The 26,131-nt window shown below is 34.9% G+C and overlaps 3 protein-coding genes across 4 annotated transcripts in view; all 3 read right to left on the bottom strand.

The window, feature by feature from the left end:
• LOC133668355 (disease resistance protein RUN1-like) overlaps window positions 1-4,234 on the bottom strand; it is a 41,957-nt gene extending 37,723 nt beyond the window's left edge. Inside the window, exon 1 of one of the 2 annotated variants that reach the window (XM_062088145.1) lies at window positions 3,995-4,234. In XM_062088145.1, coding sequence (XP_061944129.1) covers window positions 3,995-4,073 — 79 coding nt within the window. In that variant the 5' untranslated portion in view covers window positions 4,074-4,234. The remainder of the gene's footprint in view (window positions 1-3,994) is intronic. The other variant, XM_062088143.1, reaches the window with a different exon arrangement.
• Window positions 4,235-14,830: 10,596 nt separating this feature from the next.
• Window positions 14,831-21,686, bottom strand: LOC133668359 (uncharacterized). The gene is made up of 3 exons (XM_062088150.1): window positions 21,545-21,686; window positions 17,525-20,778; window positions 14,831-16,146 (listed from the first exon to the last, which is right to left on the bottom strand). The coding sequence occupies exon 3, from the start codon at window positions 16,097-16,099 to the stop codon at window positions 15,197-15,199; it is 903 nt and encodes a 300-aa protein (XP_061944134.1). The 5' UTR covers window positions 16,100-16,146; window positions 17,525-20,778; window positions 21,545-21,686; the 3' UTR covers window positions 14,831-15,196.
• On the bottom strand, window positions 21,507-25,910 carry LOC133668354 (disease resistance protein RPV1-like). Its single transcript, XM_062088142.1, has 6 exons — window positions 25,675-25,910; window positions 25,062-25,557; window positions 23,795-24,917; window positions 23,435-23,710; window positions 22,429-23,328; window positions 21,507-22,130 (listed from the first exon to the last, which is right to left on the bottom strand). Exons 1-6 carry the CDS (start codon window positions 25,751-25,753, stop codon window positions 21,522-21,524), a joined length of 3,483 nt encoding a protein of 1,160 aa, XP_061944126.1. The 5' UTR covers window positions 25,754-25,910; the 3' UTR covers window positions 21,507-21,521.
• Between the last annotated feature and the right edge of the window lie 221 nt (window positions 25,911-26,131).

Here is a 26,131-nt window from a genome sequence, read left to right as displayed (position 1 = left end):
GATTAAATAATAATAATGAAATAATTAAAGATAATATTTAATCTCATAAATTAAATAGAATAAAATAAAAATAACAAAATGAATTTTTTGTTCTTACCACGAAGCCTTAAAACATCGAGGTTATATTTATGCAGCTTCGCAAATAAATAGTCACTCCATTGCTTAGGTGTAGACGCTGTAATTGAACCACAAAGGGGATGAGGAAGCAGATGATATGGCAGTGGTGATGCAGGCATGACCATATCTCTTCTCACTTTTGACTCTTCAAATGAATCTGACTTCCCTGCGATCACATGTACCCCACATTCTTTAATGTATAGTTTCAATTCGTCATCTCCACAGTAATGGATGGGCTCTGAATATATGTGTAGTTCCAATTCGTGATCTCCACAGTAATCTTTCATTGCCATTTCACTTCTACTTATGTATCTTATCCATCCCGCAGGTTCTGGTCCTAGTCTTTTATCTTCAAACAATTGAATACCATTGCTTTTATTTCTTATAATAATAGTAGTGCGAGAATTTAATTGCCACGGAGGTATTTCAAGTGAACAGACAAACCAAACAACTAAGCCTTGGAAGACTTGAGGTATATGGAATGACAATGAGCATCCTTCTCCACTGTAGCTCAACCAATTTGGCATCTCACCAGGAAGGCAGTTAATACAATAGCGGAGACCACCGTTGCCCATTGCCTGTATAAATATTTATTGATTTCAATGAATGCTGAGATTTTAGACATTAATCAATATATTTGCAAGAGAGACTGAAAGAAATAGTACCTCAACAACGCTTTTCTGTAATTTATTTGGTGAATGACTGCGGCAATCAACACGAATATACCAGAAAATATTACTTTGACCTTCGATGCCCTGAATCTCTTCTAACGAATGACTTTCATCTAGATCCATATATAGTTCTTTTTTTGGCTTGATTGGCATTCTAACTCTTTCCAATGATTTGCAATAAGATGCACCCAAATAGCGTAAACTTGAGGGAAGATCCAAGATTGATACAAGATATTCACATCCCTGAACAGACAAGCATCTTAGCTTGGGAAGGAAGCCGATCCCAGAAGGCAGGCTAGAGAATTTGTTTCCTGATAGATCCAATTCTTCTAGAGCGGACAAACCCCTAAAATCAACACAGTTAGTTGCGCGATCAGACAAACCACCATTAGAAAGCTCAAGACGTTTCACTGATATCCATTCAATGAAAGATGTTGGCAGCCAACGTTTCCAATTCAAAGCACCTGCTGAAATCAAAGAACAACTTGGTGGAGCCGAACTGTTTTGACGCAATGATAACCTTCTGACATGCTTTAATTGTTCAATTGAAGAGAGAAATTGCTCATTTTCAATCCCATCGGCTAGCAGCTCAGTTAAGGATTCCATATCACCCATGCGTTCTGGCAATTTGTCAAGTTGTGAACACCCAACAATATTCAGAGTTTCAAGAGACTTTACATTGCCAATGCTTTCAGGGAGAATCTTTAGCCTCCTACATCCCTCCAGATTCAAGAAAACGAGGCTCGTCAAATTTTCAATAGATTGATGGACTTCAACTAAACTCTGGCAACCTTTCATAATTAGTTTCTCTAGGCTTGAACTGTGCAAGTTTGGTGTTTTAATAAGGTGCTGAGAATGACTGAGATTAATGATTTTTAGCCTGTTGAGAATCTGTATAATAGAGCACATAATAATAAAAATTAATCATAGAAATTTATAACATGTAAATATAAATTACATATGGAGAAATTTTGAGGATTGTAACATGTTTCGCACCTTTTCACCCTCCTATAATTGTTTGAGGTTATTGTACTGCATATCAAGAACAGCTAGATTGTTTAAGGTAAAATCAGATGGAAAATATTCCATAGGACATTTACGCCAACAAATCCACATCAACTCTTTAGAAAGCAATTTGAAGGATCCGGTGAGATGTGCTCCGTTGATTTGGAGTAAATTTAAACATTTTATTTTTGCAAATGATCCTATGCTAAGTGATTTAGCTTCTGATGCTCTGACATCCAGTGCAAGACCCTCTACAACATCCGTACCCTAAAACAAAAAACAATACAACTTTCTTACAATTATTTGTAATAAGTTTGACTAGAAAATACACATGACTATGCTTTCGTGTATGCAGTGAGCTCTTACCTTCTGCTGCTCAAGTACATTCCATGCATCCTCTTGATTCCAAATTCTGGTCCTCTTTCCAGGTTCTTTTGGAGACGATTCACAAACGACCTCCCTTCCCATGTCTCGTAATAGATCATGCATGGTTACCGTCTCTCCCAATACTTTAATCAGAGACCTTTCACAGAGAGTTTCCAGAACAACTTCTGGATTGGGACGGCAACGGGCTCCTAGCACTTTTGCGACGTATTCTCTCTCTATACCAATAAAGAAGCATGCAATATCAAGGAATGCATTTTGTAGTTCACCATCCAGTGCGTCAAAACTTATTAGAAGCTTTCCTTGAATATTGCTTTCTGGAATTCTGCTCAAGTTGTCAATTTCACTTTCCCATCTATCTTTTTTTCCTGTACAGAAGAGCTCCTATAACCTGAAGAGCTAAAGGAAGTCCTCCACAGTAATCAACTGCTTTCTTCGAAAGCTCAATATAATCTTCTGCTGGCTTGGTGTCCTTAAAGGCATGCCAGCTGAAAAGCTCAAGGGCCTCATCTGGTTCCAATTCTTTGATCTGATATGGTTTATCTGCTTCACGAAGTAAACTTGAATATCTTGTTGTAATAATTGCTATACTTCCGGGACCAAACCAACTTCGATCTCCCATCAATGCATTTAGCTGGTCCAGATGAGCCACATCATCAGCAATAACAAGAACTCTTTTGCGACGAAGTCGTTCTTTGATGAGAACCTTTCCTCTATCAACACAATCGAAGTTTGCAGCATCTTGTTTTAAAATATCGTGAAGAAGTTGCTTTTGTAAAGGAACAAGACCATTAACTTGTTTTGACCTTTCATTGATATCCGAAAGAAAACAGCTTCCCTCGAATCCATAGCAGAGTTGATTAAATACAACTTTTGCTATAGTCGTCTTTCCTATTCCTGGCATCCCATGTATGCCCACAATGCGTACATCATCTGTTGCAGTACTTAGAAAGTCAAAAATATTGTGAGCAAACCGATCCATTCCTACGTACTAGGTGCTCAGGAACATATAAGTACATGGGATCTAATTTATTCAACACATCCTTGATAATCTCTTTGATAAATTTTGCTTCATGCCTGCTCATAGACAAAATCAAGTCATTGATAGCGCGTCAATTAAGTATTTTATTGTTTCACATTGAAAAATGTAAAGTATATTGACTCCATAAATGTGTGCAAGTGAATCTTAGAGAAAAAGGCATACCCATTTGCCATATCATTGAGATTCCATCCAGATAGATTTCCAGCCTCCTCAAGAGCTTTTCTCCACTCCTTCACCAACTTCTCTTCAAAACGCTCTTCATGTTTAACAAATGCTTCTGCAAAACTGCCAGTCTGTTTTCTCACATCTGAAGGATCAATGTCATAGAATATAGGAAGAGCAATCTGACCAGATTTCTTCCTTTTGCACTTCAGAATCGCTACAAGTTCATTGAGACACCATCTAGAAGAAGCATATCTTTTTGAGAAGACAACTATGGATATCTTTGATTCTTGAACTGCCCTGAGGAGATGATCGGAGATTTCATCTCCTCTCGGAAGTTCATCATCATCTCGAAAAGTGTGGATTCCTGCTTGGACCAAGGCAGTATATAGATGATCTGTAAATGTCTTGCGAGTGTCTTCTCCTCTAAAACTCAAGAAGACATCATAGGCCCCTTCTGGTCTAGATCGATAAGACTCTGGCTCTGTCATGGCAGCTGCAGAAATGAAGGCACAATCAATTACCAATGGAGCAATACAACAAAGAGTTAGCTATGAAATTCAAAAGCTATGATATTGAAACGAGGTTAATTGTATTCTTTATATAGGCTTACTGAGGTCAGCTTTTCTTCTCTTTCGCGATGATGAATCATTTTCTTCATCTTTGGATTGCTTGCGTTTTTCTTTCAGCATTTGTAAATTAAATAGAATGATATAGGATGGACTGGTCAATGATTATCTATCTGAACGTAAGGCTTTCAAGTTATCGTTATGAGCAAGACATGAAATTAAAACGAGAAAGAAGCAAAGAAGAGCAAGTTCAGTATAACAAAGAGTTAGCTATGAAATGGCAGCAATGGGAAAGAGAAGTTAGCTGCAGAGTAAACCTATAAATAGACAAATCAAATAATATATTCAAATAAAATCAGCCAAGTTAGGGACTCAAAACAGTCTCTCTATTAACAATTCATTCAAAAGAGTTATATAATATTTTCATTATTTGGTTCAAAGAGACTCTTTAACAATATAAAAAATTAAATATTAAAACCTAGCATTATCTAATTATAATGTCATTGTAATTAAGTTCTTAGAAATCTTCAAAGACATTCCATATCTCTTTCTTATTCTCTAATATTTTCATTCATCTTTTATATTTATTAAAAACATTTTTTTCTTTTTCATTAAAAATATATTACTTTCTTTCGCTAGATATATCATAGTAGAAACTGGTATCACTTATTCGATCTAATTCCTATTTTCTTGTTACTATCCTCTAATTTATTATTATTAGATATATCAAAAAAATAAATATTTTTTTCATATAAAACAGATTTTTTATCATTTAAATAAAAAATCCAGTTGAAAAATCATGTTAATGGTATGTGGTTCATACTTTACATTACACGTGTATTCTAATTAAAATCACATTATTTTTAAAGGTAATTTAAAAACCTCAATTTAGTCTCAAAATATACATCCCATCCTTAGTAGTGTTTCATGTCTTTTAATTTTATCAATTTTATTTTAAACATAATTTATATTTAAAACAAACCATTATTCAATATTCATAATCAATAATAAATCTTTATAATTAATAATAAATTAGTTTTTTGCTGTTTCTATCACTGTTCACTTAAGTAAACAGTGGAGGGTGACTCTACTGTCATTTAAAACTGTTCACGTGAACAGTGGAGGGTCCACTATTCACGTGAACAGACTTAAGTGACAGTGGAGTCACGCTCTACTGTTCACTTAAGTGATAGTGGAGTCACCTTCCACTATTCTTGTCTTACCAGGTCCGGTTCAAAACTAAGATTTATTTTTTATTTTTAATTGTGTTTTATTCAAAAAATTAGTATTTAACATTATTCAATGACACTACATAAATTAGATGGAGATCGCTTAATGATGTAGTATTTACAGAATTTGATCGCAATTCCAATTTTATTCCTGATGATATTTTACCTTATGTTGTTGCGTGCTTAAGAAACCAAAGAAACTGTAGTCCTTGTCGGATGTATTTCATACGTGATGGAATTGTAGATAGTTTAATGGAACAATAAAAAATATTTTATATAAAGTATTATTTATTTCATGATATAATAGCAGTAGTTAAATCTACAATATTTAAATTAAAAACCATCAATATTAATATATATTTTTTGAAATTATTTTATAACCTCAATTTGAAAAGCATTCTTAACCAAATACATTAAACTACTTTTTTGTTCAACCTCAATTTCAACCACAGTTTTAACCAAACATATATAAATACCAAACCAACCTCAACCAAAAGTAATTTTTATAAAATAATTTTTTTCAAACCATAACCACAAAAGCTACCACAATACCAAACACACAACTTTGGCCATGTAAAACTTGAAAAATATGTAAAAGTTATTTTACTGTTGTCTTGATTCATATATATAATAGAGTTTTTGACAATAGTATTTAAAAAATACAGGGTTTGCGTTGAAGATAAACCTAAATTTTTATTGGAGATAAGAAATTATTGTTAATTAAATTTCTATTTTATTTTTTATTCAAAATTATTATCAGGTTTTTCTAGTTTTTTATTTTAAAAATTATAATTTTTCTATTTAGTTGTTTCTATAGTTATATATATAAAAAATTGTAGTAATAGTATTTGGAAATAGACTTTGATATTTTGATGATTCAATAAAGAGATTCCTATAAGAGATTATCTATAATGCTTCAAGCCTTTTTCAGAGAAAGAATATTATTTCTTGCAAATTATTAGCAATCCAATAATTATAATTATAAAAGATAAAAATGTAACACATGCCGGAAAAAAAAGCAAGGATGTACCGTCCACCTATTAAAACAATGATATGTTTGAAGGTAATCGAAAAACCTCAATTTAGTCTCAAAATATAGTATGTCATCATTATTAGCAATAATACAGCAGCAACATCACATGATCAGCAACCAGCAGCATCACGGAAGTAGTAGCAGCAGCTGCATCATAGCATCCCCTAAAGCAACATCACAGGAGCAGCAGCATCACCAAAGCAGTAGCAGCAGCAGCATAACAGCATCTCCTGATCAAATCTTGATCAACTCCTGTCACGCCAACATCAAAGATTGTAGGGAAAATATTCCAACGGCTACTACACTCTAGAATGACAACTCATCATACATGGAAAGTACAGCTGCATGCAAATCAGAAACAAATCAGCCACCATAATCAAAAAAATACTCCAACGGTTACTACACTCCAGAATGGCAACAAATCAGAGACAAATCAGCCTCCATAATTAGGAAATCCTGTAACTATAGAAACAACTGTAACTATAGAACCAAATACAACTATGAAAAGTCAATAATTACTCTGTTTCTTATTTATATATATTTACATCATGCACGTATGAATGTATTGTGTGCTTACTCCTTGTTTTGATATACTAATAAAAAGTAGAAGAGAAGTAATTTAGAGACCATCTCCGTTGCTTGTTCTCTTTCTCTGCCATATTTTTCTCTTGGTCATTAATTGCGTTTCATGTTTTTAATTTTATCAATTTTATTTCAAACATAATTTATATTAGAAAATAAGCCATTATTCAATATTGATGGTTAAAAATAAATTTTGTCAATGAATCCCAAAGCGAGGTTCCAAGATTGAAAATAAGCCTCAACAAACCTTATTTTGTTATTTTAAAACACTATATCTATCACACTCCCAAATATTCATATATCTCTTGTTTTATAGCATCTAATAGTTTTCTTGAGGACTCAAGCAGTGTAAAACATTGAAACCAGGTGTATGATTAAGTGACATAAAAGTTTTCTAAATAGTTGGAAAATATATGAAAAAAAATAAGAAGAAAATGAACACAAATAAAGTAGAGAATTTGATAGAATTTTAATTTCTACTCAAAATTCGAGTGAAATCTCTAGTCAATGCAGTTGTATTATCTTTGGTCCCTAGATTTACATACTGTTATCTTTGGTCCTTGTTTTATTATTAATTTTAGTCCAAAGTTTTGATTATAAAACCCAAAACTGTCCCTGGATTTACAATTCATAGAAAAAATATTGATATTTAATTTAGAAAAAAAACATTGTTAGCTTAAGTGCAAGTAATAGCTGTAAGACTATGGATGCAACAAGTTTTTGCTTAATTCGGTACACTCTTTAATAGAGCCTTGTTATCCCCTTGGATGACTGGACTGAAGGTGTCATGATAGTCAACGCCTGGGCGTTGATGAAATTCCTTGGCAACCAAATGAGCCTTGTGCTTGTTAATAAAGCCATTAGAATTTCATTTAGTGCGGAAAATCCATTTGCACAACATTTTGACTAGAGTTAGGAGGTAGGAGTTGTCAGGTTCCCTTTCGAATAAGAGCATTATATTCTTTTGACATGGCTTGATGCCATTTTGTATCTTTGAGTGCCTATGCTGATGTCATGGGTTCAAGATCAGCATTCTTGGATAACGAGGTGTGAAGATTCAGTTTTTAAAGAGCTTTGTGAATGTTATTCTTGGCCCTTGTTTGTATGGGATGGTTGTTTCTGATTTACCATCATTTTAAGAATGAAATGTGAAATAAATTGAGTACCTCTATCATATACAATAAACATGTTGTCTTCTGACTGGTCCGCATGCTTCCAAGTTTGTAGACAATGGAATCTAAAATACAAAATCATTATTGATAAATAAGTTCCCACTATCATATTCAGTAAATGCAACACATTGGAAGATTTGAAAAGGACTAAAAAACGTTGTAAACAGGACTTTTTTATTTTAAGTTGAGGAAGTTTTTCAAACACCTGATACGCACCTTGAAAGGAATAACATCGGTATAGAGGGATTTCATCTCTTGATCTGTTCTTTCATTTACCAGCCCCACAAACACCAAAGTACCAATCCTTTGGATTTTATCATGAAAAATTGTGGTGTTTCAATGTTTGTGGAGACCTCAATCAAATGTCCTATGAATAGAGTCTGGAATTGAAGTTTCCAGGCTAGATAGTTGGTGGAGGTAAGTTTTAATGGAGTTTGGGCTGCTACATTGATGGTAATCAAGGTGCTGTGAGATTCATTTGTGTTAAGGATGGTGGTGTTGATAGGCATTGGAAGCTAGAGGAAAAAGGAAAAGAAAAAGGAGGCAGGTGAGAAGAGAGAAAGATAATGTTAGTGCTCTGATACCATGAAGAGCAAGAATGAGAAGAAGCTTATTTTATTGAATCAATCAATCAATCAGGTATATATATAACAAAAGAGAACAGAGCTAGCAGAATTGCCTAATCTTGAGCTGACAGAATAGCTCACAGAATTTGCCTATACATTCGGTTGTGTATATGCTCGGGAGAATAATGCTGGAAGGTTGGAGAAAACAGATAGTACACTGATTTGCAAAGTGTGTGTTGGTGCATGTCTGTTAACTCTGTCGTCCTAAATACATTATAAAACTAGATTTAATCCCGTCTTAGCCCGATATTGATGAGACAAACTAGAATTTTTTTAGTTTTGTTTATAATTATAATGTAGTGGTAAGATTGTGGATGCAACATGTTGTTGATGCCTAAGCTGAATAGGTCCCTTTTTAACAGAATAAAACCAATGCTATTTTATCTTCTTTTTTTTTTTTTTTGTTCTTACCCGGGTATCATCACACCCTTATAAAGGGTGAGACTAATCCCGTTCGGGGTTCGTGGCTGTCCCTCCTAATAAGTGCGTTTCCTGGAGATCGAACTTGTGTTCTCATCCTTATAGGGATATAGCAGTGTCTTAACCGCTAGACCAACACTTCATTGGTCAATGCTATTTTATCTGCATGGAAGATTTAAAATCAATGAGAAAAGGAAAATTGATGATGAAAAGCGTTTTCAAAGCGTAAGATTCGCTGAGGTTGAGTGATCATTCATTGTTATCACATTTTCTTCTCCGTTACTTTACTTTGAATTTTGGTGATTGTGAGATGTAGTTCTTCACTTTGGTATCATTGACATCCTCCAAGATTATGATATCAGCAAAAAACTAGAGCATACAAGTTTTTAACAAACCAATTCTTAGCAAAATCATCCATATATAAATGAATGCATTCACAAGACATTAAAATCTCCCATCATTCATATTGAATACATGAAAGGTTGCATTCATGAATCTTCATGTGCAGAGGGGGTGGAAGTAACAATTCAACACCTTCACATAATGGTTGTCGCACCCGACATCGCGGCGGCCCACAAAATAAATTCTGAATATTATGGAAAAAGAACAGATTTCTGGCATCTAGTTCTTTTAAGGGAAAAGGTCTTGTTTGAGGAGTCGCCACCTAGTATTATGGTCACTAGGAACCCTAACTGGTCAACAGAGATTCTATGGCTCGGGATTGGTTACGTAAAAGAGAAGATATTATCACCCCTTAAACGTTCTGCCTAAGGCAGACTGCATTGTCGGTTTTGTCTTAAATTGCTAAATGTTTATTAGTTTATGCTATGATGATTTGTTTATAATATTCCTGACTCTGGCGCCAGTGAATATTCGAACTCGAATAATTCCAACTCTGGCGTTGGTAAAAATTCGTAGCTACGAAAAAGAAATTAGATCAATATTTTTTATTCCTTACTCTAGCACCAGTGAATAAATAAATAAAAATAAATTTATTTTTACGCATGCATATATTTTTTATTTTTCTAGCTAAATAAAATAAAATACACCGAATAAAAATGATATAAATTTAAACCGGTATTTTTATTCCTGACTCTGGCGTCAGTGAATAAACCAATAAATTTACACTATTTTTATTCATGCATACACATTTTTTTTCATTTTTTTTTACCTTTTTTATTTTTTCATTTTTTTCTATTTTTTTCTCTATTTTCATTTTTGTTTTGGGCTGGGTCCAACTCAGCCCACATGGGCTGGGCTGGACCCAGCCAACCCGGTCGGGCAAAAGCCAACAAGAAGTACGCGTGCTGTGTACTGTGCGAGATAATTAACAAACTTATTTGATCTGTGAAGGCGAAAGAGAATTATTCTATGAAAGCTAAAGAAAGCTTACCTGTTCTGCTAGAGTGCTACTGTTTCGGGCGAAGATCAGTGAACACGCTCCTCGCTGGGAAACTGGAATTCCTCCTTCTACCTTTGCTTTCCTGCCCTCTGCTTCTTCTTCTCTCGGTCGTTTGTCTCCTCTCTGCTTCTGTTTTTTTTAGAAATGAAGGAACGAAGATAATGATGATGCCGGTTCTCCCCGATGGTTTTGGTTCCGGGTCCTTCTTCTTTTCTGCTATCTTTTTGTTTTCTTGCCTTCTTGTTGCTGCCTCCAGTTCTAGGTTTTTTCTGGGTTCTGTGTGCGCTTTTTTTTTGTTGCTGGGGTTTTTCTCTGGTTTTTCGTCCCAAAATCCCCCCTTGGTTTCCCCCTTTCAGTCCCCAGTTTTTCTTCCTTTTTTTTTCTCTCTGTTCGTGGCTTTTTTCTTTAGCCTCCTCTGTTTCTTTGAGAAGAAACAGAGGAATGCAAGTCTGCTCTTCTTTTTTTGTTCTCAGTCGCTCTCTATCCAGCCTCTGGCTTTTTTTTATCCTCCTCTCCTGTCCCCCTCGCGTTCTTTGTTTTCTCCGGCTTTATAGCCACAGAATTCCACCGTTACCAGGTAATCAATCGACTGTTATTGCAGGAGTAATGGTGGCGGCCGACAGCTGAAGCGTTGAAGAAGATGAACAGTTCTGAGAAACGGCACCGTTTTTAGTGTTTTGTGTTTTGATCCTTGACATTTTGAATGTTTGCCGTCCAGTCCTTGGGTAAATTGTAATTGAACCCCTGCATCTTAGCGACATTTACAAATTGGTCCTTGGGTTTTAATTTCTTTCAAATTTGACAAGAATCAGCCCTATACTTTGATAATGTTTCAATTAAATCCCTGATCTCATTAATCCAAGTCCAATTAAGTCTCCAAACTTATCAATTCTCCAATTAAACCCTTGATTGGATGAATTAAATTAATTTCAAGCTTAATTAAGTCTCAAAACTTATCAATTCTCCAATTAAACCCTTGATTGGATGAATTAAATTAATTTCAAGCTTAATTAAGTCTCAAAACTTATCAATTCTCTAATTAAACTCTTAATTGGATTAATTAAAATAATTCCAAGCTTAATTGGATTAATTTCAAAGTTTAATTAAACCCCAAAACTTCCAATCATTTTGTCCTTAACCCAAATTTTAATTCCTTCTTCATTTACTTGTTTTTTTCCAACGTTATTATTTTTTTTCATCATTTTTTTCAGTAAATAAAATAATAATAATTAAAATAAAATGGTCAAAAATTGGGTTATGACAGTTGCCCCCTCTTTATAATATTTACTATGCAAAGATATTGGAAAATTTCATTTTCTTTTAGCTTTGTGTAGTGAATTTATAAAGAAAAGTAGATACAGAAAGGATTTTTTTGTTTTGTTTTGTTTTTTTGTTTTTTTTTGTTTTTTTTTTTTTTTAAGTCTTGAAAACTTTGAAAACAGCAGATTGACAAACTTTTACCAAGAGATGTAGAAATCAAGAAACAAGTCATTTGGAAGACGACCCACCTTTTTTGTTGTTTTTTTTTTTGTTTCATTTTGTTTGTTTTTTGTTTTTTTAGTGGTTTTATTGTGATGGGTGACCTATCCAAGTATATAAAAAAGGAAAATGAGAGGCTCGAAAGTGCACTCAAAAGAATGCAAGAAGAAAGCGAGGGCTCAAAGGCGCGCTCGAAGAGAAGCAAGGGCTCAAAGGCGCGCTCGAAGAGAAGCGATGGCTCAAAGGCGCGCTCGAAGGGAGAAAGCGAGGGCTCAAAGGCGCGCTCGAAGAGGAAAGCGAGGGCTCAAAGGCACGCTCGAAGAGAAGCGAGGGCTTAAAGGCGCGCTCGAAGGGAAGCGAGGGCTCAAAGGCGCGCTCGAAGCGAAAAGCAAGTGCTCAAAGGCACTTGAAGGGGAAAGCGAGGGCTCAAAGGCGCTCGAAGAGGAAAGCGAGGGCTCAAAGGCGCGCTCGAAGAGAAGTGAGGGCTCAAAGGCGCGCTCGAAGAGAAAAGCAAGTGCTCAAAGGCACTCGAAGAGAAGCGAGGGCTCAAAGGCGCTCTCGAAGAGAAAAGCGAGTGCTCAAAGGCACTCCAAAAGGAAAGCGAGGGCTCAAAGGCGCTCGAAGAGAAAACCGAGGGCTCAAAGGCGCTCGAAAAGGAAATGAGGGCTTGAAAGCGCCCTAAAAATGATGATCAAAGGCTCGAGGGTGCATTTGAAGGGAGGTAAGGCTTGAAGGTGTTCTCGAAAAGGGAGGTAGGGTTAAGAAACGCAATAACTTGGATGGTCAAGGGCTCGAAGGCGCACTTGAAAGGAGATAAGGACTTGAAAGCGCCCTAAAAATGATGATCAAAGGCTCGAAGGCGCATTTGAAGGAGGTGGAAAAACATAGAGATTTTTTCAGAGGGCCTAATTCTCGTGGGCGGCCTGCCCAGGTTGAAAAATTCTCAAAAGTGAAAATTTTTCAAAAGCAATTTCAATCCTGGCCATTTCAAGTTGGCCTTCCACTTGATGGATTCCGTTGGAATTTTCTCTAATGAGATTTGCAAAACTCATTGTCCAATTTCCCAAAGTTTAGATGATATGCATGCATCTTTACCTGATTTGAAATATAGGCCCCCTATTTTTTCTTTGTCTTCTTGTTGCTTGACTGATGAGGACTTGCTACCTCTGATTTGGGTCATATTTGTCGCTTGGCTTCTAGCCCACTCGAGTTGGCCCATGTAAGTCTATTTCCAGATTTGTTTGCACAACTTAGCCTTTGTGGTGCCCATCGTGACCCACTTGCTTGCTAGAGATTTTCTGTCTTGTCAAATAATTTGAGAGGATCATTCATTACTCCTTGTCTCACTACTAAAAACATTCGGTGTCACTTGCTGAAAGGATCAAGCTGTCTTTCATAATCCAAAATGCCCCCTTGTCTTGTTGAAGGAAATGACCATCTTTTTTTCTATAATTTTTCCTTCAAAACAAAATGTTGCCCCCTTGTATTGGTCATTGCCCCCAAGTGTGCTCTGTCAGCAACTTAGACAAATAATAGTTTTAAAAAGCCATTCTCTCATTTCTCTCCTTTTCAGTTTGGTGAAGGAGTATGGGTCTAGAATGAATCTTGAAATCTTGATCTTGCATTTTGAAAACAAAAATTATTTCGATGTGTATCTAAAACAATTTGCTTTTGAAATCTTGCAACTCCTTGGTTATTTTCTTTCTTGGAAAATAGATTATTTTCTCTTGTGTTTGGCAATGAGGTTTTCGATGAAAATGCATCATGAGATGACCTTTTGTTTCAAAGTGAAGGGCTCAAGAAAAAGCTCGAGGATTTGTATGAGAAAAACTTGTCTCTTTTTGAACATTCATTTTTATCAGCATGAATAATAATGAGTAGTTTATTCTTGATGTCATGAATCTTATGAAAAGTATTCTTTGCATTTTGAGAGCATTGTTTATTGTTCTAGGTTGCTTGCTTGCTTGATTAGAAAGGACTTCTACAGGCACGTAACGTAGGCTATGGTTTTTGGCTATGAAAGAAAAGGATTCATAAGGCTCAAAGAGTGTTTCAGGGTTTCAAAGACTGAGGATCACTATCAACAGTTTGACTCTTGATGTCATTCATATTTTCTTTTGCCGCTCTTCTTTGATTCGTTGCTTCTTCTTCTTTATTGCTTTGCTAGGGCATACTCACTTTATCTTAGATGTCACTTTTCTAGTGATTTGGGCATGCCCCCTAGCATTTGAGTTTCTTGAGCTTTTATGCCTTTTTGGCTTTCTCACTGCTTTTTCTCTTTTCTCATTGAAATTTTCTCTTGCCTCCCCAGTGTGGGGTGTGATCCTAGTCGGGATTTTTTTTTTATGAAAGAAAAATTATTTAGGCTAAAAAAGGGATCGCAATGGATGTACTTATTTCAGAACGTGAAAAGGATAACAAAGATGGCCTTTCCTTATTTCAAGCGCAAGCAGCTATGATCAATAAACTTTGACCTCGTCAAGTGTGATGGTTTGATCTTTGCAAAGATGCATTTCATGGGTCATGAGCAACGAGTTCACTACATACCATTATTCATACATTTAAAAACACATGATTCAAGAGTCATGGGGTAAGGGTGTTTATTCATTTCTTTTTTCTTTTCTTTTCTTTCTCACATTTTTTTTGTTTATAATTTAGTCACCTCAATGATGGAGTTTCTTGATTCACTTGTCATTCTACAAGTAGAATGTCAAAAATATCTTTTTTTTGGATAAACATCAAATTATTTTCGGAATCAAAATGCAAGATCAATTTTTCAAAACTCCAATAGGAAAACTGATTTTGGTAAAAAGGGATGAATTGAGTCTATGAGATCACGCAAGGCTTCAAAAGTGTATTCGTGAGTTCTTATAAGAAAATTCTCTTAATCAGATGAATAATGATTGGTCGTGAACACGATTGAATGACAAACTCATTATTTCATTGAAGCTTAGGAAAATAAGTTCAATAACAAAGATCTTATACCAACATGAATACTGGTACGATAACACATAAAAGGGGCTAAACATTTAGTGATCATTGATTGGAATTTCTGGAATCTTTCAATCATTCATTCTCCTCGACAAAGGCATCTTTTCAACACTTAGTTGCAGTCACATGCAGACCATTCTCGACCTACTATCACCATAGCTTTATCTCCAAAACAGTTGATATCTGGGAGTCGGTGCGAAGAAATTAACTATAGGAATGGTAAGTGTCTTGGCAACCCCCTTCATTGTCCTTTCCTTTTTCGGTGAAACCGTTCTTTTCAGTCGGATCAACAATTTTACCTAACACAATGGCTTATTCAATCCTCTCAGCTATAATAACCAGGTCAGTAAAATGTTGTGCAGAGCTTCTAACCAAGAATTCAAAGTATGGAGATTTAAAGGTGTTGGAAAATAAACTGATCATCTCTTTTTCCAACATGGGAGGATTAACTTGTGCAGCTACCTCACTCCATCTCCGGGCGTATTCTCTTATGGACTCCTTGTTGTTCTTCTCCATAGCTTGCAAGCTTAAACGATCAGGGCCCATGTCTATATTGAACTTATATTGCCTCATGAAGGCATCAACTAAGTCCTTCCATTTTTTAACCTTGGTATTGTCCAACCGCATATACCAAGTGAGGGCAGCGTCACTCAAGCTGTCTTGGAAGAAATGAATCAGCAATTTCTCATCATCCACCACCTCAGCCATTTTGTTGCAATATGCTTTGAGATGAGTTATAGGGCATTGAGTTCCCGTATATTTAATAAATTCCGGCACCCTAAACTTCTTAGGAATGACTATGTTAGGCACCAAACACATATTGACAGCTTTCACCAGGTCGCACAAATGGTTTCCCTCAACTGCCCTTATCCTCTCTTCTAAGGCAGTCCATTTTTCCAAACCCTCTTCTTTCACCATCTTGCCCTTTTGAGATTCTTTCTCGGTAGAATCAATGGTAAACGGTATCCTTGAGGGGTATGCTGGCTGGAAATGCATAGCTTGTTGAAATTCAGATGACACCCTATTTGCCCCCAGATTCTGTGGATCAAAATGAGTTACATGCATATCTTCAGGCTGAGCTGTAAGTATTGCTTTTCCAGATTTATCTCTCAAGGCCTGCTCGAGTAGACTAGTAAGCCTTGCGACTTCTTCTTTAAGATTATCCACCTCTTTTTGATGTTGGGCTTCCAACTGGGCTCTTTCTTCGTTTTCCATTTGTCTTTTTCTCGAACGAGTGTTATAGGCGAGTTTCAATGGGGAACCTATATTTCAACTTGCTAAATATAAATCATGTAATTATGCAAAAATGCTGAAGCAATTAAAAAAAATACGCGTATGAAATGCGGACCCGTCCTTCACGGGATGACAACCTAATAGGAAGATCCTAATTGTTGAGTGCATCAAGGGGTTGGTCATTATCTAGTTTCAAAGGGTCTCTCGCATGCTCAGTGATCGTCCATGAAAGGTCGATATGAGGCTTACAAGTAGTGTGAAGATAGAGGCCCTGAGTAATATCAGTTTGGCATATCAACCACTTCCAAGTAAACAATCAAGCGAGAGTTGGATGGTTTCACGAGTCTTACCCAGGCTAAAGCCATTGGGGTACCGTTACTCCCCCACTTATCCTAAGTTGTAAAGTGTGTGCTCTCAAAGTGATGCATGATAATATAAACAATGATGCATGTTAAAGCAGTAAATGCAGGAAAAATAAACAAATAAACACAACAAATAAAATAGCAATAAAAAGACAAAAGACAAAGCTTAATCCTAAGGTCCCCAGCGGAGTCGACATCCTGTCGCACCCGACATCGCGGCGGCCCACAAAATAAATTCTGAATATTATGGAAAAAGAACAGATTTCTGGCATCTAGTTCTTTTAAGGGAAAAGGTCTTGTTTGAGGAGTCGCCACCTAGTATTATGGTCACTAGGAACCCTAACTGGTCAACAGAGATTCTATGGCTCGGGATTGGTTACGTAAAAGAGAAGATATTATCACCCCTTAAACGTTCTGCCTAAGGCAGACTGCATTGTCGGTTTTGTCTTAAATTGCTAAATGTTTATTAGTTTATGCTATGATGATTTGTTTATAATATTCCTGACTCTGGCGCCAGTGAATATTCGAACTCGAATAATTCCAACTCTGGCGTTGGTAAAAATTCGTAGCTACGAAAAAGAAATTAGATCAATATTTTTTATTCCTTACTCTAGCACCAGTGAATAAATAAATAAAAATAAATTTATTTTTACGCATGCATATATTTTTTATTTTTCTAGCTAAATAAAATAAAATACACCGAATAAAAATGATATAAATTTAAACCGGTATTTTTATTCCTGACTCTGGCGTCAGTGAATAAACCAATAAATTTACACTATTTTTATTCATGCATACACATTTTTTTTCATTTTTTTTTTACCTTTTTTATTTTTTCATTTTTTTCTATTTTTTTCTCTATTTTCATTTTTGTTTTGGGCTGGGTCCAACTCAGCCCACATGGGCTGGGCTGGACCCAGCCAACCCGGTCGGGCAAAAGCCAACAAGAAGTACGCGTGCTGTGTACTGTGCGAGATAATTAACAAACTTATTTGATCTGTGAAGGCGAAAGAGAATTATTCTATGAAAGCTAAAGAAAGCTTACCTGTTCTGCTAGAGTGCTACTGTTTCGGGCGAAGATCAGTGAACACGCTCCTCGCTGGGAAACTGGAATTCCTCCTTCTACCTTTGCTTTCCTGCCCTCTGCTTCTTCTTCTCTCGGTCGTTTGTCTCCTCTCTGCTTCTGTTTTTTTTAGAAATGAAGGAACGAAGATAATGATGATGCCGGTTCTCCCCGATGGTTTTGGTTCCGGGTCCTTCTTCTTTTCTGCTATCTTTTTGTTTTCTTGCCTTCTTGTTGCTGCCTCCAGTTCTAGGTTTTTTCTGGGTTCTGTGTGCGCTTTTTTTTTGTTGCTGGGGTTTTTCTCTGGTTTTTCGTCCCAAAATCCCCCCTTGGTTTCCCCCTTTCAGTCCCCAGTTTTTCTTCCTTTTTTTTTCTCTCTGTTCGTGGCTTTTTTCTTTAGCCTCCTCTGTTTCTTTGAGAAGAAACAGAGGAATGCAAGTCTGCTCTTCTTTTTTTGTTCTCAGTCGCTCTCTATCCAGCCTCTGGCTTTTTTTTATCCTCCTCTCCTGTCCCCCTCGCGTTCTTTGTTTTCTCCGGCTTTATAGCCACAGAATTCCACCGTTACCAGGTAATCAATCGACTGTTATTGCAGGAGTAATGGTGGCGGCCGACAGCTGAAGCGTTGAAGAAGATGAACAGTTCTGAGAAACGGCACCGTTTTTAGTGTTTTGTGTTTTGATCCTTGACATTTTGAATGTTTGCCGTCCAGTCCTTGGGTAAATTGTAATTGAACCCCTGCATCTTAGCGACATTTACAAATTGGTCCTTGGGTTTTAATTTCTTTCAAATTTGACAAGAATCAGCCCTATACTTTGATAATGTTTCAATTAAATCCCTGATCTCATTAATCCAAGTCCAATTAAGTCTCCAAACTTATCAATTCTCCAATTAAACCCTTGATTGGATGAATTAAATTAATTTCAAGCTTAATTAAGTCTCAAAACTTATCAATTCTCCAATTAAACCCTTGATTGGATGAATTAAATTAATTTCAAGCTTAATTAAGTCTCAAAACTTATCAATTCTCTAATTAAACTCTTAATTGGATTAATTAAAATAATTCCAAGCTTAATTGGATTAATTTCAAAGTTTAATTAAACCCCAAAACTTCCAATCATTTTGTCCTTAACCCAAATTTTAATTCCTTCTTCATTTACTTGTTTTTTTCCAACGTTATTATTTTTTTTCATCATTTTTTTCAGTAAATAAAATAATAATAATTAAAATAAAATGGTCAAAAATTGGGTTATGACAATGGTAATGAGATCTTCGATGTAGTTCTTCACTTTGGTATCATTGACATCCTCCAAGATTATGATATCAGCAAAAAGCTAGAGCATGCATACAAGTCCTTACAAGTGGATCCCATGTCTATCTCAGCTGTTGATCCCAAGTTATACTCGAAAAGATTCCGAGATTTCATACATAGAATCTTCATAGAGGACAAGTAATGGATGGAAGGAAAGAATGGAAATTTATACATAATTTTTACACTCGGGGATTAAACTCCCGGCGACATCCCAAAAGAAAGATTTATGGGTGATGCATATTGTGAAGGAAGGCACGTTGATTGCTTAAGGTGTTCAATGTTTATGGCTAAATTTATTAGAGTAGCCATTATGTGATGTGTTAACTATGGAGAAGGTCTCAAGGGATTTGTTGAGCAATCTGAAGAGTGAAGGCAGGCAACTAGAGCAATGTGTTTTCTTTAATTTTTAGCAAGCCAAGAGCATAGAAAGTAGAGAAATGGTTGCAGAACTGGGGAGGGATTGGAAAATAACAAAGTGTACAGTCAAAAGTAAATACTTCTACAGACAATGTGGGATTGGGATTGAACAAAATTCATATTGAATACATGAAGGGTTGCATTCATGAAAAAACTCCCCTTTTAAACTCAAAACCAATATAACAATATGTGGTAAACTCAATTGCCAATTTCAATCAACACATTAAATCATAGATGACTATGAAAACATAAGAATTAATTAAATACTATTTTCTTAGACTACAAGGGTTTCTTTAGGTTTGAACAATTCAAGTTTGGTGTTTTAACAATGTTTATGTTTTTTGCTTTATTTAATGATAGTCCAAGATTTATTATTGATTGGTGTTGGTGCCATGCAGCTAATGACAAACCGGCAAGAAAAACAAAAGTTGTATATACAAAAAGAAAAATGCCAAAAAACAATAAAAACCATGCAATAATACATAGCAAGATCTTATAGCCAAAACTAACAACACTTTACTTATTAGACTAATTAAGGATGCTCTCAGAACTTTCCTATGTATTATTAGTTTTCATCAATTATCTTAAATATATCATAACATTAAACAATGAAAAATCAACTCAAATAGTATATCTCAACTAATAATTTCTTTCTAGAAAACCAATTTATTTCTAACTAAGATCAAAGATTTTCATCTTTTGGAGAATACATAGAAGAAGTGAGAAAAAAAATGAAACAATATTCATCAAATGTATAAATTACATCATGGATAATAACAACTAGGTCATCCAATTTGGAAGCGGATGGAAAAGATTTCAAAGAGCATTCAATAAACTTCCAAGTTTGGAAAATGATCTTCAAATTCAACTTGTAAGACATAAATACTGTACTGATTTGGAGTACGTTCAAGCATCCAGGTATTCTCCAAAATGATCTTGCGCTATCTCATCAATCTAGGTCCTTAGTACCCATAAAAACCATCAAACTTGCATTTTGTTCAACTAGGTCATCACTTTTAATTAAAAAACTTACTTTATAATAAAAAAAGGTTAATATCACATCTTTTTCATTTTTGTTTTAAAATATCAAGTTTGCAATAAAATATAAAAACATTATTCAATTTTTTTAAATTATATCATTAAAATACTATATCCCAATCAATAATCCCTTCCTAGAAAACCAATTTATTTCTAACTAACATCAAGGATTTTTTCATCTTTTGAAGTGAGGAAAAAAAGGAAACAATAATATTCATCAAAATTTGTAACTTGAAAATGTAAATTACATCATGGATAATAATTAACAACTAGGTTGTCTATTATAAAAACGGATGGAAAAGATTTCAAAGAGCATTCAATAAAATTTCCAAGCTTGCAAAATGATCTTCAAGTCACCAAATACATATCAACATGTCAGATCTTCAAGCCAATAAGTACCGTACTCATTTAGAGCAACTTCAAGCATCACTATGTAAAATGATCCTGTACTCTCACCTCAATCCAAGTCTTGCTGACCTTAAAAAACCATCAAATTTTGATCATTGAGTGACACTAAAATATTTGAAAAGAAAGTTAAACATGCATGATTGTACATGCATTTTGTTATTACGAACAAATTCCCATCACTTTCAATTAAAAAACTTACTTTATAATAAAAAAAGGTTAACATCACATGTTTTTCATTTTTGTTTTAAAATATTGAGTTTGAAATAAAATATAAAAACATTATTCAAATTTTTTTATTTTAATGTTAAAAAACAAAAATCAATTTTCAATATTTTCTAAATAAACTAAAGTGATTTTAATAAAATATGTTAGTGATTGTTGGCTTTTTGCTTTTCAAAAAATAATTATTAAATTATAATTTATTTTTTAAGTGATATTCAATAGATCTAATTATTAAAGATAATATTTATTTTTAATATTAAATAAGAAAAATATTATCATAAAATCAAGAAAAAAATAAAACCAAGCATACTCTAAATATTTAATAAAACATATTGTTAAAGATAATATTTAATTTTTTAGATTACATAAGAAAAATGTAACAATTAAAGATGATATTTAATCTCTTAAATTAAATAGAATAAAATAGAAATAACTAAAGGAAATATGTATTCTTACCAAAAAGCCTTAAATATTTAATATTTTTTTATTAAAGATGATATTTAAGTTTTTAGATTAAATAATAATAATAAAATCATTAAAGATAATATTTAATCTCATAAATTAAATATAATAGAATAAAAATAACTAAATGAAATATTTGTTCTTACCTTTAAGTATTAAATTGAGTCTATGTTCTTGCAGCTTCGCAAATAAATAGTCACTCCATTGCTTAGGTGTAGACGCTGTAATTGAACCACAATGAGGATGAGGAAGCAGATGATACAGCGGTGGTGAAGGCATCACTGTATCTGTTCCCACCGCCGACTCTTCAAATGAATCTAACTTCCCTGCGATCACATGGACCCCACATTCTTCAACGTATACGGGTCGGAATGCATAATCGTACAACGTATAAGAAATGTATAGTTCCAATTCGTCATCTCCACAGTAATCTTCCATTGCCATTTCACTTCTACTTATGTATCTTATCCATCCCCCAATATATAAATGTAATATTCTCTGTGTTCGTTTATCTTCAAACAATTGAATACCATTGCTTTTATTTCTTATAATAATAATAATGTCAGTGTTCAAGTAATAATGAGAATCCTTATCAAACCAAAGAACTAAGCCATGGAAGACTGGAGGTATATGGAATGACAATGAGCATCCTTCTCCCCTGTAGCTCAACCACTTTGGCATCTCACCACGAATGTCGTAAATACGATACGGGTGACGACCGTTGCACATTGCCTGTATAAATATATTATCATAAAATCAAGAAATAAAAAATAAAACCAATCAGATTTTAAATATTTAATAAAAAAATATTATTAAAGATAATATTTAATTTTTTAGATTAAATAAGAAAAATAAAAAATATTATTAAAGATGATATTTATTTTTTTAAATAAAATAATAATAATAATAATGATTATTGCCTGTATAGATATTGATTTCAAGAAATGCTAAGATTTTAGACATTAATCAATGTAAGTGCCAATTGTGTGTGTTTATTTTTGTGCGAAAGAGAGATTGAAAGAAATAGTACCTCAATAACGCTCTTCTGTAATTTCTTTGGTGAATACCTGCAGTTAGCAACTTCAATATACCAAAAAATATTACTACTTAGACCTTCGATGCCCTGAATCTCTTCTAACGAATGACTTCTATATAGATTTATATATAGTTCTTTTTTTGACTCGATTGGTATTCTTACTCTTTCCAATGATTTGCAATAACAAGCATCCAAACGGTCTAAACTTGAGGGAAGATCTGGGATTGATACAAGATATTTGCATTCTAGAACAGACAAGTACTTTAGCTTGGGAAGGAAGCCGATCCCAGAAGGCAGGCTAGAGAATTTGTTTCCTGATAGATCCAATTCTTCTAGAGCAGACAAACCCCTAAAATCAACACAGTTAGTTGCGTGATCAGACAAACCACCATTCGAAAGCCCAAGACGTTTCACTGATATCCATTCAATGAAAGATGTTGGCAGCCAACGTTTCAAATTTGAAACACCTGCTGAAATCGAAGAACAACTTGGTGGAGCCGAACTGTATCCAGACAATGATAATGTTCTGACATGCTTTAATTGTCCAATTGAAGAGAGAAATTTCTCATTTTCAATCCCATCGGCTAGCACCTCAGTTAAGGATTCCATATCACCCATGCGTTCTGGCAATTTCTTAAGTTGTGAACACCTAGAAATATTCAGAGTTTCAAGAGACTTTACATTGCCAACGCTTTCAGGGAGAATCTTCAGACTCCAACATCCCTCCAGATTCAAGAAAACAAGACTTGTCGAATGTCCAATTGATTGATGCACCTCAACTAAACTCGAGCAACCTTCCAGAATTAGTTTCTCTAGACTTGAACTGTGTAAGTTTGGTGTTTTAACAAGGTTCTGAGAATGACTGAGATTAAAGATTTTTAACCTGTTGAGAATCTGTATAATAGAGCGCAAAATAATGAAAATTAATCTTAATAAGTCGTAACATGTAAATATAAATTACATACTGGAGAAATTTTGGGGATTGCAGCATGTTTCCCACCTTTTTTCCCTTCCATAGTTCTTTGAGGTTACTGTACTGCATATCAAGAACAGCTAGATTGTCCAAGGTAAAATCAGATGGAAAATATTTCAAAGGACATTGAAGCCAACAAATCCACATCAACTCTTTAGAAAGCAGTTTGAAGGATCCGGTGAGATGTGCTCCGTTGATTTGGAGTAAATTTAAGCATTTCATTTTTGCAAATGATCCTGTGCTCAGTGATTTAGCTTCTGATGCTCTGACATCCAGTTTAAGACCCTCTACAACTTCCGTACCCTAAAAAAATAAAATCAATACAACTTTCATACAATTATTTATAATAAGTTTGACTATGCTTTCATGTATGCATTGAGCTCTTACCTTCTGCTGCTCAAGCACATTCCATGCATCGTCTTTATTCCAAATTCTGGTCCTTTTTCCAAGAAGCAAGGGAGACGCTTTACAGACGACCTCCCTTCCCATGTCTCGTAATAGATCATGCATGGTTACCGTCCTTCCAAATAACTGCCTTTCATCTTTAATTATAGACACATGAAATTGAATCAGAGACCTTTCACGGAGAGTTTCCAAAACAACTTCTGGATTGAGACGGCAACGGGCTCCTAGCACTTTTGCGACGTATTCTTTCTCTATACCAATAAAGAAGCATGCAATATCAAGGAATGCCCTTTGTAGTTCATCATCAAGTGCGTGATAACTTATTAGAAGCTTTCCTTGAATATCTTGGTTTGGAATTCTGCTCAAGTTGTCAATTTCACTTTCCCATTTATCTTTGTTTTCCCTGTACAGAAGAGCTCCTATAACCTTAAGAGCTAAAGGAAGTCCTCCACAGAAATCAACGGCTTTCTTCGAAAGCTCAATATAATCTTCTGCTGGCTTGGTGTCCTTAAAGGCATGCCTGCTGAAAAGCTGAAGGGACTCATCTCGTTTCAGTTCTTCGATCTGATATGTTTGATCTGCTTCACGAAGAAGATTTGAATCTCTTGTTGTAATAATTACTCTACTTCCGGGACCAAACCAATTTCGCTCTCCCATCAATGCATTCAGCTGTTCCAGATGAGCCACATCATCAGCAACAACAAGAACTCTTTTGCGACAAAGTCGATCTTTGATCAGAACCTTTCCTCTATCGACACAATTGATGTTAGCAACATCTTGTTTTAAAATATCATGAAGAAGTTGCTTTTGTAAAAGAGCCAGACCATTGAATTGTTTTGATGTTTCATTGATATTCGAAAGAAAGCAGCTTCCCTCGAATCTATAGCAGAGTTGATTAAATACAACTTTTGCTATAGTTGTCTTTCCTATTCCTGGCATCCCATGTATGCCCACAATGCGTACATCATCTGTTGCAGTACTTAGAAAGTCATAAATATCGTGAGCAAGATCCATACCTACCAGGTGCTCAGGAACATATAAGCACTCGCGACGTAATTTATTCAACACATCCTTGATAATCCCTTTGATAAATTTTGCTTCATGCCTGCTCACAGAAAAAAAGCAAGTCATCGATAGCAAGTCAATTAAGTATGCTAAAAAGAAATATTTTATTACTTCACATTGAAAAATGTAATGTAAAATTACTCTATAAACGTCTGCAAGTGAATTTTAGAGAGAAAAGACATACCCATTTGCCATATCATTGAGATTCCATCCAGATAGATTTCCAGCCTCCTCAAGAGCTTTTCTCCACTCCTTCACCAACTTCTCTTCAAAACGCTCTTCATGTTTAACAAATGCTTCTGCAAAACTGCCATTCTGTTTTCTCACATATGAAGGATCAATGTCATAGAATATAGGAAGAACAATCTGACCGGTTTTTCTATTTTTGCACTTAAGAATCTCTACAAGTTCATTGAGACACCATCTAGAAGAAGCATATCCTTTTGAGAACACAACTATGGATATCCTTGATTCTTGAATTGCCCTGAGGAGATGATCGGAGATTTCTTCTCCTCTCGGAAGTTCATCATCATCTCGAAAAGTGTGGATTCCTGCTTGGACCAAGGCAGAATATAGATGATCTGTAAATGTCTTGCGAGTGTCTTCTCCTCTAAAACTCAAGAAGACATCATAGGCCCCTTCTGGTCTAGATCGAGAAGACTCTGGCTCTGTCATGGCAGCTGCAGAAATAAAGGCACAGTCAATTACCAATGGAGCAATATAACAAAGAGATAGCTATGAAATTCCAAAGCTATGATATTGGAATGAGGTTAATTGTATTCTTTATATAGGCTTACTGAGGTCACCTTTTCTTCTCTTTCGCGAGGATGAATCGTTTTCTTCATCTTTGGATTGCTTGCGTTTTTCTTTCTGCATTTCTAAATTAAATAGAATGATATAGGACTGGTGAATGATTATCTATCTGAACGTAAGGCTTTCAAGTTATCGTTATGATCAAGAAGCAAAGAAGCAAAGAAGAGTAAGTTAAATATAACGAAGAGTTACCTATGAAATGGCAGCAATGGGACAGAGAAGTTTAGGATATTTAATACTGAAATTTCCAGTCAATGCAGCAATAGTAGAGTCAACACTAATCAAATAATATATTCAAATAAAATCAGCCATGTCAGGACCCCAAACAGTCCCTACGTTAACAATTCATCCAAAAGAGTTATACGATATCCAAAAGATTTTGATTCAATATTACACGTTCCTTGTAATAAAATCAAAGGATGCATCGTACATTTAGTCTCA

Source organism: Populus nigra, chromosome 11, assembly GCF_951802175.1.
Source record: "Populus nigra chromosome 11, ddPopNigr1.1, whole genome shotgun sequence".
In the NCBI taxonomy this organism is placed as follows: Eukaryota; Viridiplantae; Streptophyta; class Magnoliopsida; order Malpighiales; family Salicaceae; genus Populus; species Populus nigra.
Note: the sequence above shows the minus strand (reverse complement) of the source record. Positions and strands in the feature narration are given on the sequence as shown.

What these genes read in the sequence shown, in the direction of transcription:
- LOC133668354 (XM_062088142.1), bottom strand. Translation starts at nt 25,753, where the DNA reads ATGCAGAAAGAAAAACGCAAGCAATCCAAAGATGAAGAAAACGATTCA. An exon ending in ATGTGCTTGAGCAGCAGAAG is followed by an intron (nt 23,711 to 23,794) that starts GTAAGAGCTCAA and finishes TTATTTTTTTAG; the next exon opens with GGTACGGAAGTTGTAGAGGG. An exon ending in TACAGAAGAGCGTTATTGAG is followed by an intron (nt 22,131 to 22,428) that starts GTACTATTTCTT and finishes ATATTTATACAG; the next exon opens with GCAATGTGCAACGGTCGTCA.
- LOC133668359 (XM_062088150.1), bottom strand. Translation starts at nt 16,099, where the DNA reads ATGGAAAACGAAGAAAGAGCCCAGTTGGAAGCCCAACATCAAAAAGAG.